General features: G+C 39.6%; 1 protein-coding gene across 32 annotated transcripts in view; it reads right to left on the bottom strand.

Annotated features, from left to right (window-relative positions):
- Nucleotides 1-17,220, bottom strand: part of MAP4K4 (mitogen-activated protein kinase kinase kinase kinase 4) — a 209,587-nt gene that overhangs the window by 105,463 nt on the left and 86,904 nt on the right. For all 32 annotated transcript variants that reach the window (XM_053587160.1, XM_053587162.1, XM_053587169.1 and 29 more), the window contains exon 3: nucleotides 5,123-5,179. In XM_053587160.1, coding sequence (XP_053443135.1) covers nucleotides 5,123-5,179 — 57 coding nt within the window. The remainder of the gene's footprint in view (nucleotides 1-5,122; nucleotides 5,180-17,220) is intronic.

Raw genomic sequence — 17,220 nt, 5'->3', positions numbered from 1 at the left:
AACACGGTGTTAGGAACATTGCAGGGTGCTCAAATACAATCTGCCAACTGGCTCCCTGTGCCTCAGCAAGCATCATGCCCAACATCTTCCCATCCACCAAAGAGTATGCCAAAATTACCAATCACAAACATTTTAGTCTTAAGACTAAAAGGTAGTCTATTCTGGCTGATCTGCTAAAAATAAACTTTACAAAGAAAAAAACTGGTCAAGATCCATCTATCCTTTAAGATCCAGATCAAATTAGCTTATTCAATAAACCTACTGCCTACTTAGAACCTGATGTTTGAAATTGTTAACACTTTTCAAGTACAGTGAATTGGAACTCAATCTGGGGTTTAACCCTTGCAGCGTTTAACTAGCAAGGTACTTCTCAGCAAGTAGCATCAGTGCCTGAGCTAAAGTTCTTTACTCGCATATAAGAGAGAGTGACCTCTTTCCTACTAAAGTTCCATAGGGTAAAGGGGTTTCTAACCTGAGGGCACATCAGAATCCCCTGGACGGCTGCATTCTAGAGTTCTGATACAATAACCTGAGCTGGAACCTAAGACTTCACATTTCTAACAAGTTCCCAGTTGCTTGCTGCAACTGCTGGTCGGACAACCACATTTTGAGAATTCACTGCTTTACTACCATCCTATGCCAGAGTTGCCCAGAACAAGGATCAAGTGTTAGATAGACCTCTGGATGGGCCAGAAGACTAGACTGGATACAGCTCTCCCACTCTGTGGTGACAGACTTCAGTGAAACATTCCAATGAGCACCACTTCATCTTCATTTAACATAAAACACCACATACTAAGTTTGCCTTTGTTCTTTTTGCATTAACCCAAGAGATGTTTAGCCTCACTTTACCCAAAGCAATGCCAAACACAAATGTGGGCATTGAAGTGGCCTATCATCTAGAATCATCAGTTTGCAATAATAACTAACCCAGGCAAGAAACCTCAAATAAATGCCAAAACCATTAGTTGACCGGTCACTGAACAGAATATTCACATAGAGCCAAAGTATTTCCCTGGAGATTATCTCTGAAGTACAAAGCCAGTGATGCACCTTTAAAGTGGAAGACCCTGCTGGTAACCTCTCAGCAATCCAACCTGGCTTCACTAACAGCAGGCGGCTATTAGTGAAGTATGCTTCACAGAGCACTGATGTGCCTCCCGACGTGACACAATATGAAGTGCCTTACACCAATGAGGTGTTGTCAAAAAAAAATACTTAATCTGTGTCTAATCAAGCCTCTCAACCTAACTTCCAATTTACAGGAAATATACAGAGAAACAAGCTAAAACAACATGAGGAAACTATCAGACAAATCCAGAATGTGGAACCGTTTAAGAAACAATTGGCGACAGTCTTCCAAAGTCAATTTCTTTAAATTAAAAAAAAAAAAAAAAAGAATGGATACAAGGAGATAAGGGAAATTTTTATAGCTTAAAAAATGAATTATGTTACCCAAATATAATGCACAAACCTGAACTTAACTATGATGCAAAAAAAAAGCTATAAAAACTTTCTTGACACAATCAAAGATTTACTGAACATCAGGAGAAATTCTGGAATTATTAATGTTCTTAAGTGGTATTATGATTATGTAGAAGATTATCCTTATTTTAAGAGAAGCATGCTCAACTATTTACAGGTGAAGTGTCATGGTAGTACCTGCAATCACTTTCAACAACAATAACATGCAAACAAAATGTTAACTGTTAATTATAATAAAGAATAGGAAGTGTTCATTCTTTCAACAGTTCTGGAAATGTAAACATTTTCATAAGAAAAAGTCCAGATATTACTAAAATGCAAAATAAAATTCTATAATAAACAATCCTTACCCGAGTTTATGGGCCCAAAGTTGAGAATCACTAGCTAATTCATCTTTTTACTTTCTAAAGTGTTAACAAAATGGGATTAACCCAAAACTGTAAGAAACAAACTCTCAATCCCTTATAATAAATCAATCCCTATGTGTAGAAGTTTCTTGTGTAAGTTTGACATTAAGACCCAAAGATTGAAATGAAGGGGCTAGCAAGAATTCAAACCATCAATTCAAGTATCCCTCAAAATTAATCTCTCTCTCTCACACACACAAATGAGTACATCTTAAACTGGAAAAATCTGAGTTATGCTGTGTGGACTGTACTGATAATGCCTAATGGTCTGCCTTGGCACTAAGTCACACAGGTAGGCTGACGGTAATGGCATAGCCCAATTTACTAGAATTCAACCTTGGAGTGGAGTCCAGGTCAAGTACTTAAGCTTATAAAAGTGATCATTTGCCTTTCTTTGTTTTGTGTATGGACTTCAGTTATGACATTGTAGTATAGTCATGTAAGATTTTATCCCGAGGAAAATATAGGGACCTCCCTACAAATTTTATACATTTTTCTGCAAATCCCTGTCAATCTATAGTTATTTTAAAACAAAACAAAAAAAAAACCTTCTAGATCGGCTGCCCTCGTTTGTCCAATTTGAACATATCTGAACCTGTTCCTTAAATCCTGCTTAAAACGATCACAGATAAAAGACATGCTTCCCTTCAAAAGAGAGCTTTCAAAATGCTAAAAATACTCAATTCTTAATATTGTTAAAGTCTAAAACAATAAAGAGATCTTTGCATCTCTTGCAAATAAATGCCTACCTTCCAGACCCCTCACTTGCCTTTGTGGTCACCTCATCCCCAGAGTGAAATCTAAATTCTTAGCTGGTTTTGTTTTCCAGATTCAAACAACTAAGTACAGCAGGTGAAGCTGGCCCACCTTTCCCATATATTCTTATTCTCTGCAGCAGCTCCAGAGCTGCATTCATTCAGGCTGCCAACAGCTAACAGCTAACAGCTTGGGGAGAAAAGCAGCCTCACCATCCAACTTCCCACATCAGCTGCTCCTCTTGCCTTCTGAGCAAGCCTAAAGAGTAACTAGTAGCCTATCTCCTGAATCACTAAAGGAATCAAGACAAGTCTGTGATTTTTTCACAACTACAATAATTTGCACCTTTTCTGCTCCTGAGATCAAAGTGAGAACAAAGAATCCTGTTCTCATCAAGAGAACCCTCACCAACAGCCCTGCCTGCTGGAGTTGAAACCAGATGAAAAGTTTCTTTCCTTCAGCCCATTCCCATTTGCCTCCAGATCCCAGACAGGCCAATGCCTACAACTGCACAAGAGCTTGAGGCCCTTGATATGGAAAGTAGGTGAGGGTGTGTTTTCCAGGCTGCCAGTTGCACATGGTCCTCTATCCATAATCAGTGCTTACACTTGGGAATCCTGACTATACCCCAAGCTGCAGCAAGGTTACTACATGAAAATAGCACACAGAACCATTACTGATAAATGGTTGAGTAGGTTTGTATTTTTTTTAATGGACTCACCATCTGGTTTTCATTTAACCTCATTAATGAGTTTTGCATTAATTATTTTTAAAGGAGTGCTGAAAGTTCTCCTTTAAATTATGTGTTTGTCCAGCAATGCCTAATTTTTTTCAAGCAAGAAAATACTTTTCATAAAATCAACAAAAGTGGAATATAAAAACATGTATTATACATATAGGCATGTATTTTATAGCTATCCTCAGAGTCAAGAATGAAAAGCAGCATAATGAAGCACAAACAACAACTACTGTGAAGTGCTGGAGGCATAAGGATTTCACTTTTTCTTTATATTCTCCTATGGTTTACCTCCTTCTCCCTTTTTTTTTTTTTTTTACAGTAATCATGTTTTGCACATTTATAATCAAAGCCAGGCTTAGGTGAAGGATTGCTCTACAGAGAAGACAAAGCCCAGTAGGATTCCATTAGTCACTAAAGGCAGTGTGCCCTGGCTGCCCACAGCAGCTGTGTCCAGGGAGGGAGCACGCACCACAGGGAGAGAAGCTGAACTCTCAGTTCATGAAACTCCACAGGATTACATTTAACATGGTACCTACAAGTCTGTCAGAAAACAAGTAGTGTTAACACAAGAAGTATGTTAGTAACTGTGCGAAGATCGTGTGCTCCAGCGACACCATCTGCCAATGCGGCAATGGCAAGATGTCCAGCCTTGTGGATGGAGACTTCACTTCGTTCACAGCACAATTCATAAGTAACTCCACTGCTGCATTTAAACTACAGTAAGCTAGAATTCACTGCCCATCACTACTCTTTAAAATAATCTTAAAATCTCTCTTGCTGTCTGGATAACACACCTGAGATGATGTTAGCCTTTATTTCCCTCAATAGGCCCCAGCTTTGAAGAAATTATGGCTTAATTTTAAGTTATCCCAATCTCCAAGGTGACTGGTTAACTCTTTCTAGAATCTATGAAATATGATGTTAAATCCTATTCATAATTAGGCAAGTTAGAAGGAAGCATAAGAATAAAGTAAAACTTCAGATAAAAATAAAAATGTGTTTAGTTCATCATATTCTATGACTATTTTTTCTAATTTAAATATGAGCTCATCCATATATATATACACACACACATAAGTACACACACAGGCACACACTTGCTTTTTGTCTGGGTCAAGTTCTCCTTTTTCCCATCTAAAGCTGTACAGTAAATTCTCCTGAAACCATTTCAAGAACAATTTTTTGCTACTAAATTTTGCCAACAATCTGCTCAGCATTCTAGCAGATGTTTCTGTTTTCCAACCTCTGGGAACTTGGCTGGATCTATTTTCTTCCCCCACGTTAAAAATAAAAGAAATGGCACAAATGTGGCCTAATACCCTAGAGAAGCTTTTTCCCCCTTTACACCCCCCCCAATCTCTCTATTCATGTGACCCCCACAATCCCTTTTCAAATTTTTTCTTTTCCATTAGAGAAGATGTTTCCAATTATGGTCCATTATGTTGCCAAGGATGACATCACCTCTGTGTGTGTGTGTCTGTCTGTCTGTCTAAAGGCTACTGCCTCTTAGTTACTTGAACACTATCTGCAACAGTTTAAGCCAACTAGTCTGTTTCACCTATGAGAACTCACAAAGTCGCAGGAGGGCAATCTGTTCAAATGATCAGATTTTCCAAACAGAGTAATACTCTACAATCATTATTAGGAGAGGGAGGTGAGAATCCTTGTCTTCCATCTATTAAATAACAATTTCTATCTAACAATTTCTTTAAAAACACGTGTAACCCAACCTTACCTCAGTGACATCCATAACTTTGATGGCTGCCAACTGACCCGTTTTAACATGCCGGCCCTGAAAAACAGAGAAAAGAAAAATTAGTCAGTGCCAATGTTTTGCATAATCATTACAACAAAATGGTAGCTGCCAATAAATCATATCTCAATACTTTTCTCTTATTAACCAAAAGCAATGATGAAATAGTCCCATGCTAACAGAATACTACAGCTTATATCCCTAGCAATGAACCACACTTAATAAACAAGGCAATCAGTGGAACAAATGAATTTCAATAAAGCATTAATTTTTTCTTTCTTTCAGAGGTTGAATGTATATATCATTATCTCCGAGCAACTCCAAAGTTTTCTTCTACAGATCAGGTTGACCATCCTTTCCTGACCATTCCATATGAAAAAAATGACCAAAAAAAATCCCTAAATATTTTACTGTCAAAAATGAGTAACAGTAATTTCTCCCTAGTGCACTCCCAATATCCATTACTTGATTTCATGAGCATTATAATGAGTATCTTCTTTGAAGCATTCCTGCAGTTCCAATGTAGGGGGGCTGGAGAATGATTATCCGGGAAAATAGAAGTGTATACAGAGACTGGGGGAAAGAGGGAAATAGCTTTTTTACAGCCCTAACTCCCAACCAAGAATCGAAAAGTCTGTAACCCACTTATATCATGTGACGTCTCAGGCACACTTGGTTTCACTCTCCTTTCATCCAGATGAGTAGTATTGACCAGGCTTAATTATGGTCAGTCTTGCACCTTTCCATTCTTTGCAATACCCTGCTGGTCATTTCTCAGGCCAGGAACAATAAAGCACTCAGATATCCTGAGCACGGTCTTTGTAAACATTTTGTGGGAAAGGTCCTTCTGCCACAGATGTGAACAGAAAGAACATTTCAAGAGCCTGTTTCTCTTGCAGCCTCATGATTTAAAGAGTGAACTTTAAAACTTCAAACCTGAGGAATAGGTAGTGCAGGAACTCAACTTACATGTGGACAAAGCCACTCCATGAAAATGACACTGAAATGTAACTGTTAAGTTCAGTAACTGACCTAGGCAAGTCACACCTTGGGGTACCTCAGGCTCCTGTCTGTAAAAATGAGGTAACAGTGGTTGGTGGACAAAAACTGAAGTGCCAAGAAGCACACGGTCAGTTGCCAAGCACAACCTTAGAGCCTTATTTCCCTAAATCAATGATAGCATCAAGCACCTCCTATAACTGTCAACACAATCCTGAAATCAAATTGTGATTTTCTGGAATCTAAGAACAAAGAGTAGAACTTAAGACAATATAGCATTAAATAATCTTCTGATACCATTCATGGAAGGGTTACAAACACAATCCCCTAAGCACCTCATCAGGCCCGTTATTCTCCCTGCAGTGGTTTTATTTTCAAATTACTAAAGCCTATTTCTTGCTGAAAGAAACCAAGTGATGGGAGAAAACAGCACACGAGTTTGTCCTGGCTGCCCCTCTTCTCAGCAGTAAGTTGTGTGCTGGGGACATGTTAGGTAGAATGTGTCAGAAAGGCCTTCTGAGTATCTGATATGGTAACACCTAAGATCCCTACACATCAAGCAAATCCATGAGTCTGTGAAAAAGCTTCTCCAGATGCTCATATGGTGGCATCATTTTTTTTTTTTTCTAAACGAGTCTTGACATAAATAAAACCATAAGAAACAACGAGAAAATGATCTATGCTTCCCTCTAGGCCTGAACTCAAGACTGAAAGTGTGTGTTCTCAAGACTTAGCAGTTTGACACTGGCATAAAAGCTGAGATGTATAAATTCACTCAGCACTTGCTTTATATAGAACATTTGTTTCCTTTACAAAGAGAATACAGAATCAAAACCTAACAACGAATCAATTACTTCTGTGACAGAGGCCAGACCAGGCAAAGGTATTAGTCTTCAGTAGTCTCCAAATTAGGTCCATTTTAAATTTAAATTTAAATCAGGAATGCATTCTCATCCCCCCTCTACATCCCAGCACTGTATTTCCTTGAAGAGCTGCTTAACTTCTATGAGCTTCCCAAGACTGCTACGAAGCACAGTGTGTCCAAGTGCCTTGTACTTGTTTCTGGGTAAGGCAGGGGGGCTGTAGATAAAATACAGAGTACGTCAGGCCCTGGCCATTGTGCCTGACAAAGCTTCTTCCTCATTCCAGCCCACCACAGCGCTAGGTTGATTCTCTGCCCCTTTCTCCCTAAATTCAGATCACAACTACCTCAAACCTAGTCAATTCAGGCCCATTTCTAATTTTTGAAAGGCATAGCCAATACGAGGGGAGGCAGTACGGTGCTAAAATAATGCACTTCTTTAAGAAAAAGAAGCCAAATCTCTAAATTTTAAACTAACAGAAGTATAAACCATCGCTGAGATGGGCCACCTTTATGTAAAGAAATAAAAGGGCCAGTAAAAAAAGCCTCAAGAGGAAAACTGAAGCTGTGACTCAATGTTAACACTAAATGTTAATATACATGTAATCATGTGCTAAGGAGGCTATACCAAGAGTTTTTTAAAAAGATAAAAGTTTGCGTTAGTGTTTGTGTTACTCCGACACTACCCAAGAGAGAAACATACCAACTCTCCTCTCAGGGTGGGCACCAGGCATCCTTTTAGCTACAGCGTACCGCCCTCCTTCATACTGACTATGGAGTACTCAATGAGAAAGAAAGATGCACATAATCATCAATAGACTGTTTTCAGCTAGGAAAGTAAGGATACAGAAAAAGGCATTAATCGCTGACGAATGTAAGAGGCTATCCTTCTATTATATCATTCAATTTTAACCTCAATAATGTGTCACAAAGGCTGCTTTATGCAACCTGTTCTGTACCCACCTAATGCTGAATCACTAAAACATCTACCTTGTGCATGTTGAGATTTTGAACCTAGTAACAAGGTCTTTCTTTCTCTTGTATCATCTATTCTTAAAGCACATCAGTAAATGATTTGGTCAGCATGAAATATAATATGAACTGTACTCTCTTATCCTATTATCTACATTTCTTGCATGTGGCATCCCATCCAGGGTTATTAAATGCCAGATGGCAGAGATTAAAGGTTCATAGCTTACTTTATATGCCATCATGTAAACATTAATACAGTTGTAAGACAATCAATGATGAAAAGTTCCCAAATACTATTCACATTTATTTTCTCAACAGATCCTGAAAGACCCTGCTAGGGCAACCAAAGCAAGTCACCGTCCTTTTCTACGGATGTGGAACTTTGAATTTTATTATTATCTGTCCATGGTGCAGATTATAATAAATAATGATTTATTATTATTATTTCCATGATTATATAAAATGCAAGCGGGGACACCAACTGCTTCTACCAACTTGTCAAAATTCCTGCTATCAAAATGTTTTGTTTTCAAAGAAATAGCTTTAATTATTTCCCCCCTGTGCTTTCAAGGGGTTAGCAGACACAGTAAGATTTAGAATTAAAATCTTTACTCAAATAGGTATCATTTCAGAAAGTTTGACTGGCTCACACTAACTAGAATCATCCCCTTTGGCAGATGAAGCTTTGGGTTTCTTTACAGTCTTTACATTTTAAAAGAAAATGCATGATTCTTTTCTCAAAAAGAAAAAAAAAAACTGTTCTTTGCAACTTTGAGTTCCTTTATAGTCTTTATATTTGGGGGGGGAGGGGAATGCATGCTTCTTTTTTCAAAAAGAAAAAAAACTATTCTTGGTAGAAGTCCAAGATAAGGAAAATAGCCTAAGTTTCAACTGTCCTTCATATTTCTAACCAAGTCAAAATTGCCACTCTGTATTTACAAATATGTAATATATTTACAGAACATTCCAAGAGAAATCATGCCACATGGTTTTAAAATACAGGGCACTGTGGCATCCAGTCTGTCTGTCTGTCTCTCATGAAGTCTGTCCCTAACCCAGAGAGGAGCCTAAATATAGAAGGGATAGCATTCAAGGGAAGCTTTTAAAAATCCCAAGAGAAAAAGACAAGCAATGTTCCTATCTTCCTAAACTTTCAACTATCACCAAGTATTAGGTAATCAACTCATGTTGTATAATCTTTACCTAAACCCCAATAACTCCATTAAAGTACATTTGATAATTAAGTATTCTCTTTGGGAGGCAAATTCTGATGGTCTCATTCACATTAAGAGGAAACTTGGAAGAGGTATAAATGAATCCAAGAAATCAAAGATAGCACCCTTGACTTAGGACTCTAGTCCTAAGGGATGGTCAAATACCATCTACCCTACTAAAAAGTTTTACTATTCATCCCCCAAGCTTCCCTCACACCTTACCAAGGAAGTACACTGCACCTCAACAGCACTTTTTCTTCTATTCATAGTGCTTTTTCTCCTTAAACCTCCCTTTTCTTGTTACTCATTTGACCCGAAAGAGAAGGGATAGAAGAGAGAAAAATGTTACCAAGTTTATGACACAATCTAAAGTAAGGAAATATACAATTTAGGAATAACAAATGTCCTCTTCCCTCCACACCCCTTCACGTCTACTCCAGCAAGCATGCCCCTGTAAACACCTGTACAGAACTGCGGTCTTGGAGATGGGGCTGTCAGAACAGGACTCAGCCACCAAGCTGGTCCCACTCTGTACATTTAGTGAGTGAGCACTTTCTTTTTTTTTTTGAGACAGAGCCTCACTATGTTGCCCTTGGTAGAGTGCTGTAGCATCACAGCTCACAACAATCTCAAACTCTTGGGCTTAAGCGATTCTCTTGCCTCAGACTCCCAAGTAGCTGGGACTACAGGCACCCACCACAGTGCCTGGCTATTTTTTTCTTGCAGTTGTCATTGTTGTTTAGCTGGCCTGGGCTAGGTTCGAACTCACCACCCTCAGTGAATGTGGCCAGCACCATAACCACTGTGCTATGAGCGCTGAGCCGTGAATGCGCATTTTCTACGCATTATCATTTACTCTCCACACACCCCAACATAAGTATCATTGTACACATTTTATAAATGGAGAAACTAAAGCTTAGAGACAGGTTAACCAGCTCATGACTCACACCCAGACTTGTTCCCTCTACTGGCTTGGAATTTAAACAAAAATGATCACAAATGTCCTATTTAACCAACTTACACAGGGACTACCAAGTATACTACTCTACAATAGAAATACTTTAATTGACTTTAGTCATACATAGCAATACAGTAACCAATAATAAAAACGTATTTTCAACCCCTGGCCTTTTCCCTCCTATGATAAAGGAAAAAACATCCTGCAATAATTCCTTAGAGAGCATCAAGGCACGTGTGAGCACATTCACAAGCCGTTCTGCCACACAGCTTTCTGAAACTGATAATGGGCTTTTGTTTGTTCCTGCCTCATAAATCTTTTCCAATAAATATTGAAAATCAAAACATTTTCTTTCTGTGGAGTTTAACCTGAAACAAAAACTTCAAAGACTAATTGCCTGAAATTGGCTTTACATTTGCTTAACAGCAAAGCCTGTTAATGCAAATCTCAGGAGATGAAAATTTACTACGCTTTATCGGTGTCCAGGGCATGACCTTACACTGCTGAAGACACAGCACCTTGTCTTCAGGGAGCTTGTAATTTAGAGAGGTGTCTCAATACACACACATACACACACCAAAGAAAACCATTACAGAGAAACACTGTTCTCTGAAACAGGACAGTGTAATTGTGAAACCAATTACTCTGCTTTGATAGGATGTGCTAAAGGAGTTGTTAAGGGAGACACTACTGTGGGCTAGTGGTGTGGACCCACCAGGGAGGCTGCAGCTGAGCCTTCAACGATTGCCTAGAAAGCCCGCAGGATCATCAAAGGACAGGACATGGACCCCTCAAGATGTGAGCTGCAAATAATCCCTTCCAAGTCTCAGAAGGAAACAGGCATGCAGGTACCAACAGGCTATGAGGAAAAGAGAGAACACAACGATTTACTGAGGACTAAAAACTGTGACAGAAAACCGTACCACTTCTCTGTAGATACAAAAAAAAGAGAGAACCCTATCATATGACACACCAGACCAGAAAGATGCCAGTTTCCATCACAAAGCCGGAAGAGGGGATTCCATGTGGCGTGAGGTGTGCCTGCTGCAGAGGGGAAAAGACTGGCCACTTCTCATTCCCATCCAGCTAGGAAACCTTATTTCTTGATACTTATTCTTTTACTTTTTTGTGGTATTTTGTTTTGGGGGCAGGGGTGTGTGTGTTAATATTTTGGATTTAAGAGATTTGTTGGGGTACAGATGTTAAGTTTTTCTATTAAGCAGATCATGTTCAGTAATAAAAATCACTCACATTGACCAGAGTCATGCAGATTTCCAGGCTCCATCCCAGACACACCAAGAGAACTTTGAGTGGGACATAGGGCATTCTATGACTTTTTAAACAAGTGCCAATGATCTTCTACGCACTCTGAAGCCTGGAAATCCCTTCTTCAAGACTGTATGCAAAGGCCCAAACTCAAGTTCTCTTCTCCCCTTCAGCTATTCAGTACTTAGAAAAATTACAAAGGCAACTTACTGTCTTACCTAGGTGTATGAAGGTTAGATTCACAACAAGTAAATTCTAACAAATGTCAATTACATTTTTCAGAAAAACCCTAACTTAAACTCTGAAATGCTCAGGAGCTCAAACGACAGGCAGGCCTAACTCAACAAAATAGGTGGTTTTTACAGATAAGGAGGTAATCCTAGAGAGCTAGAAGGACACACACCAGGAAGCTAAGCCAAACCTGTGTGGGCAATTCCCCAGGACCCTTCAACCACATAGTTGTTAGTTCAACTTGAGAATTCCCATCTTTCCTTATTTTTACCAGCAAACGTGGAAGACTGTGAGATGAATGGCCTGAGTTCAGAACTGAGCAATGCACTGACCACTCTAACGCGCTACATCCATCCACCCCAAAGGCAAGACCGGCTTAACTAGTTCTGTGCTATAAACCCCAAAACCACAGTCCTCACTTGTGAGTGCTCTTTTCCAGGAAGTGTCTGTGAAAAATCCACAGTCACCAATGGAGGAGGGCATATTGCCCAGACAGATCTCCAAGCGCCATCTAAGATAAGGAACCATGTAATTAACTTGGGAGAGAGACAGCTCAGAAGACTTCAGGAAACATCTCAGTCTTCTAGTAAACATCTCCCCACAGTACACAGAACAGGAATGAGGCAACATGAGCCCACTGATCAGGCACTGTTCTCACCCCAGGCCTCCAAACCCCAAACCAAGTCTGAGGTGAGAAGACTCATACTTCTGTATCTACTATTTCTTACTATTATGTAATCAGAATCTGCTTACCTACCTTTCCCTTCCTTCCCTGATCAGGGCTGTGAATGAGCAAGGAGATGAAGGAAGCACAGGAATACGTCAGTGTTATTAATAACATCAGCTGGGACTTTGGATTTAATGAGACAGTACTATTCCCTAAAGAGCTTAAAATTAATCAATATAGAATACGTCTTCCTTAGGGGGAAGCTAGCTAATCTGGAACAATACTCTCTTTAAAGAAATTAAACCAATTGCAGGGAATGTGTATACTTCTACTAAGAATCAAACTGTCAAAACCAGCATTATGTAAGACTACCTTATGCCACCACCCACTACCCAAAAAGTGAGTCATTTTGCATAGTGGAGTTGGCAGATAACATAAAATAAATTATGCACCACATCTTTTTTCTTTAAGGTGCCAATCTGGATAGAAATCTTTCTAAGCCTTGAATTCTTTAGCACATTAAAGATATTTTTTCTTAATGGCTCAGGGAAATCATTATGAACACCAAGTCCTTGCAATTGTGACAGCCTCCGAGAACATTACAACAGCAGTAATATTCTGACTGCTACGAAGAAAGGGCCCAGTCATCTGAGCTCTGCACGCTTGTTCAGTCACTTACAGCTGTGTTCTAGAAGAGACTGGTGGAGAGGAGGACTGGCCAGGCAGCAAGCTCTGTTCCAGTCAGAAGAGCTATCACTGTAGCAGAAAAGTCACTTTCATAATAAAGAAGTGGAGACAATTTGAATAAACACATAATGAAGGATGTAAGAGATGTGAGAGTTTATGAGCAGTGTTTCTCAACCTTCCTAATGCCACAACCCTTTAATACAGTTCCTCATGTTGTGGTGATACCCAACCATAAAATTATTTTCACTGGAGGTCACCACAACATGAGGAACTATATTAAAGGGTCGCAGCATTAGAAAGGTTGAGAACCACTGGTTTATGAGTAATTCCTTCAAAAGGAGTGTTATGGTTTGACTGTGTCCCCGGAAGTTCATGTGTTAGAAACTTGATGTGTTGGGGTGTGGGGCCTAATGAGAGGTGATTAGGCCATGAGGACAGAGTAAATGGATTAAAGCCATTATCCCCAAGTGATGACTTCCACCATGTTATAATGTAGCAAGAGGGCCTGTACCAGATAGGAGATGTCAGCCCCTCAATCTTGCATTTCTCAGTCTCCAGAATCATGAGTCAACAAATCTCTATAGTCGCATAAAATGGACTAAGACCAAGAGGGAGGGAAGATGTAGCTGGGCAGGGGGCCAGGTGCTAAGAAAGGACAGCGGCATTTTAAAGACACCTGGTAAAGCTGGATTATAAAGGACAGTGCCCTTTCCAGGGGAGGCAACAGCTCTGTGATCTGGACTACAATGTATCAGGTGCCAGGAACTATGCTTCAAGAGGGAAAGTGACAAATTAAAAAGCACCAGTAGTAAAGGGCCCAGAACAGAGGAGGAAGAACATAGAATTAGCACATCCATTCTTTCATCAACCCTAAAAGAAAAGGGCTCTGGCAAGTCTTCACATCAAAGCATCTAAAACAATGGAGATTCAGATTCGGCAACCAACTATCACTAACACTAATAGCTGCACTTTCTTCTACTCATTTTAAAAAATCCCGACTGACTCCTAGCACTCTGAGAGGCTGAGGAGGGGGATTGCCTGAGCCACAGTGGTCTCTAAAAATAGCCGGGTATGGTGGGAGGTACTTGTAGTCCCAGCTACTTGGGAGGCTGAGGCAAGAGAATCACTTGAGTCCAAGAGTTGGAGGTTGCTGTGAGCTATGACGCTACAGTACTCTACTGAGGGTGACAAAGTGAGACTCTGTCTCAAAAAAAAAAAACAAAACCACCAACTGACTTCAAATTCAGCAATTTTAGTTTAAAAGTGCATGAAAAACTCCCAATTTTGTACAACAGGAAAATTTAGGTATGAAGCCTCTAAAAGGTAACAGATTTGACATCTAATAGTAAGTTATTTGTCAACCTGGTGATACTAAACCTGAAATTCAATCATATGTGACTCTGTCAAGATATGTTAGGAATGGATTCTATACTCTTTGAGTATAAAAGATAACTAACCAATGGGAAGAAGCATCACCCAGGTCACACCACAGAAATAACAGACACACACTAAACCACGCCAACCGCCATGAAGCCAGGGCAGACACAGCACTGGAACCCAAGAGTCCTGTTTCCATATGATAATAGGATGCATCAGACAAAAATGATTGAGTGAATTTTAATAAAAAGCTTACCATAATGGTAACCATTTATCCAGAAGAAAAGACAAAACATGGAATTCTGTGGGCTCCCTCAACCCCAAGAAGTTTGTTTCTTCCTGAGACTTATGGTATGCTCAAGTTTTCAGAAGTATATCCACAGTGTAATTTCAATATTGAAATACCACTTCATACATTACTAAAGCACCCAAAGTGAACTCTTCTCGTTGAGTTAAGAGAAAAAGTTGAAAGCTTCAGATACAAATCAAAAGGCAAGAGATTAAGTGATGAGAAGGATCCTGATTCCATTCTGGGCTGCTGACCCACCCATGGTCCCGTTCCTACTCACCAACAACCCAACCTTCAATTAAGATTTCCAAACTAGTCCTTACTTCTTTCACAGCACATCAAGAAGCCAACTCTAAAATAAACAGTGCCCTTGAACCTGAACATTTACACTATTCATATGAAGTAAAACTATAAGCAGCTTTGTGTCCCTCCCCAGACTAATTCCATATGCAAATCTAATCTGGTTTCTGAACCTAAACCACTTCTGTTGTTTTGCAGGTGATAACATAATTTAAAGGACATAATTCTTCCTTGCATGTGATCTCTGAGGCAGCATTTGTTTTCCTTCTGGTATGTAAGATCTGTAAACAACTCTTAATTTACCTGTGCTGGATAGTCATAAGGCATTTCATTAATTACTCAAAACTGCAATATTCCTCCTTAAAAAAAAAAAAAGTAGAAGAGAAAACCCACTTTCCTTTGGGGTTCCATTTGACAGTGTACCTTACCAGAAATACACTTATGCCATCAATTCAAGTTTTCAAAGTCAGAACACCTTCATGCAAACTCATACTGTGTCCAAAATTTAACTTGGTAAAAATGAAAAGAAGAAAACTGATGTCTTGGGAGTATTTCTATAAAAAATAGGGAGATAGGGAGAACGCTTGCCTCACATTTGAAACAGAAAATTACCTCCTGAAAGCATCTTTTGTTAAAAATCATGATCTACTGCAAGGAACCGTATTATAAAAACAGATGATAAAACTAAAAGAACAGGCAAAACTATTAATAAAAACAACAGACAAAATGAAATTTTGATGAAATTTTTGCTTCTATTTTTCAGTCCCCTCCTCTCCTCCTCCTTCCTATCAATAAATAAACCTCTCCCACCACACAAAGGGGTGATAAAGAACCACTGTCCTTCCCTTCTTTTAACAAATATGTACTTATTAGATCTGGCACATAAAAGTGTTCAAATGCTTTAATACACAATACCAGAAGTCCTTGCAACAAGAAGAAAGCAATCCCTATTTGACAGAAAGAAAGCCCAGGCGCCATGAGATTAGAAAACTAGCCCAAGGTCACACAGCCAGTGAGAAGGACAAGGTAGACTCCTGACTCAGGTGTGTCTGGCTTCAAAGCTCTGGGGTAAATGACCATTGATTTGGAGCAGCACTTTTCCTTACAGGCCATACTGATTGGAAGCCGAATCTCTGTATCCCAGAACTGCTCCTGTCCCAGCCAGGAACTGACAACACCCTACAAATAGAAGTCAGGATGTAAAACCCGGGGAGTAAAAAGGATCTGTGGGCAGTCAGGGGTTGGTATGTTCTTTTGTACAACTTTTTCTGCCGTTCCCTGGTGCTGCTCAGGCAGAGGGAAGCTTCCAGTGGGCTGTTTACTGACAGCCCTATCCCCTTGAATTCTCTTACCCCTGCTTCCACTTTGCAGTCAACCTGACTTGTTCTACAGCCTTGAGTACCTACAAGAGCATCCAAAGCACTTTGAGAAGCCTGCCAAGGAATCCTTCACCCCAAAGCACTGTTCCTCCATGAAACACCCCTAAGAACACTGTCAGAGTCTAGGCAAAGGCTAAAAGGAATGACTACAAAAATGATAAAAAGAAGAAAGAACTAAGGTTTCACAACATGAGATCAAAATGATGCCCCAATATTGTGCTGGCTGCACAGATCAGGACAAGTGAATGTGAGGACTCAAAATCTATGGAATCACCTAATTAGCTCTTCCTAATTAACCTGGGATGGCAGCAGAAACACCCAGTGCTGCTCCCTTCTTGCCTAGGGTTCAGAGCTCTGCCTGTGGTTCCCCCTAAGCTCACCTACTCCCTTCTTCAACCCCTTGATGAGACATAGTCTGTCTGATCTGCTGCTCTAGGGAAGTCACTCTCTTTAATCTACAGCCAACCCAGCATAATATTTAGAAAATATTTACATAATATTGACAAAATATTTACAAAATATGCTCTATATGTTGGTCACCTCTTCGTAAAATTTTGTCACGAATATTTTGTAAATAAAGGTAAATTTAGCTACTATTTCCCATTTTTCATATGTATGGCAACTTTAGGGGTGACTTTAGGGACACCTTGTAGATTTATGACTTTGAAGAAGTCTTTTTACCTTCCTGGAAGTATGGCCATCTCACTGTAAAATGTGGTTCTGAGGTCTACTCCCCAAGCCAACATTTTGATTTATGAGGCACTGAGCTAGACACTAGGGATAGAACAGTAAACAAAGAGGGCAAAATCTGTTCTCATTCTTGAAGAGGGACACAAGCAAAATCAAGTGATACATGTTTTGCTCTTAGTAATACATTCT

Source organism: Nycticebus coucang, chromosome 4 (assembly GCF_027406575.1).
Source record: "Nycticebus coucang isolate mNycCou1 chromosome 4, mNycCou1.pri, whole genome shotgun sequence".
Lineage (NCBI taxonomy): Eukaryota > Metazoa > Chordata > Mammalia > Primates > Lorisidae > Nycticebus > Nycticebus coucang.
The sequence above is the reverse complement of the archived record's forward strand: the minus strand, read 5'-3'. Positions and strand labels throughout refer to the sequence as shown.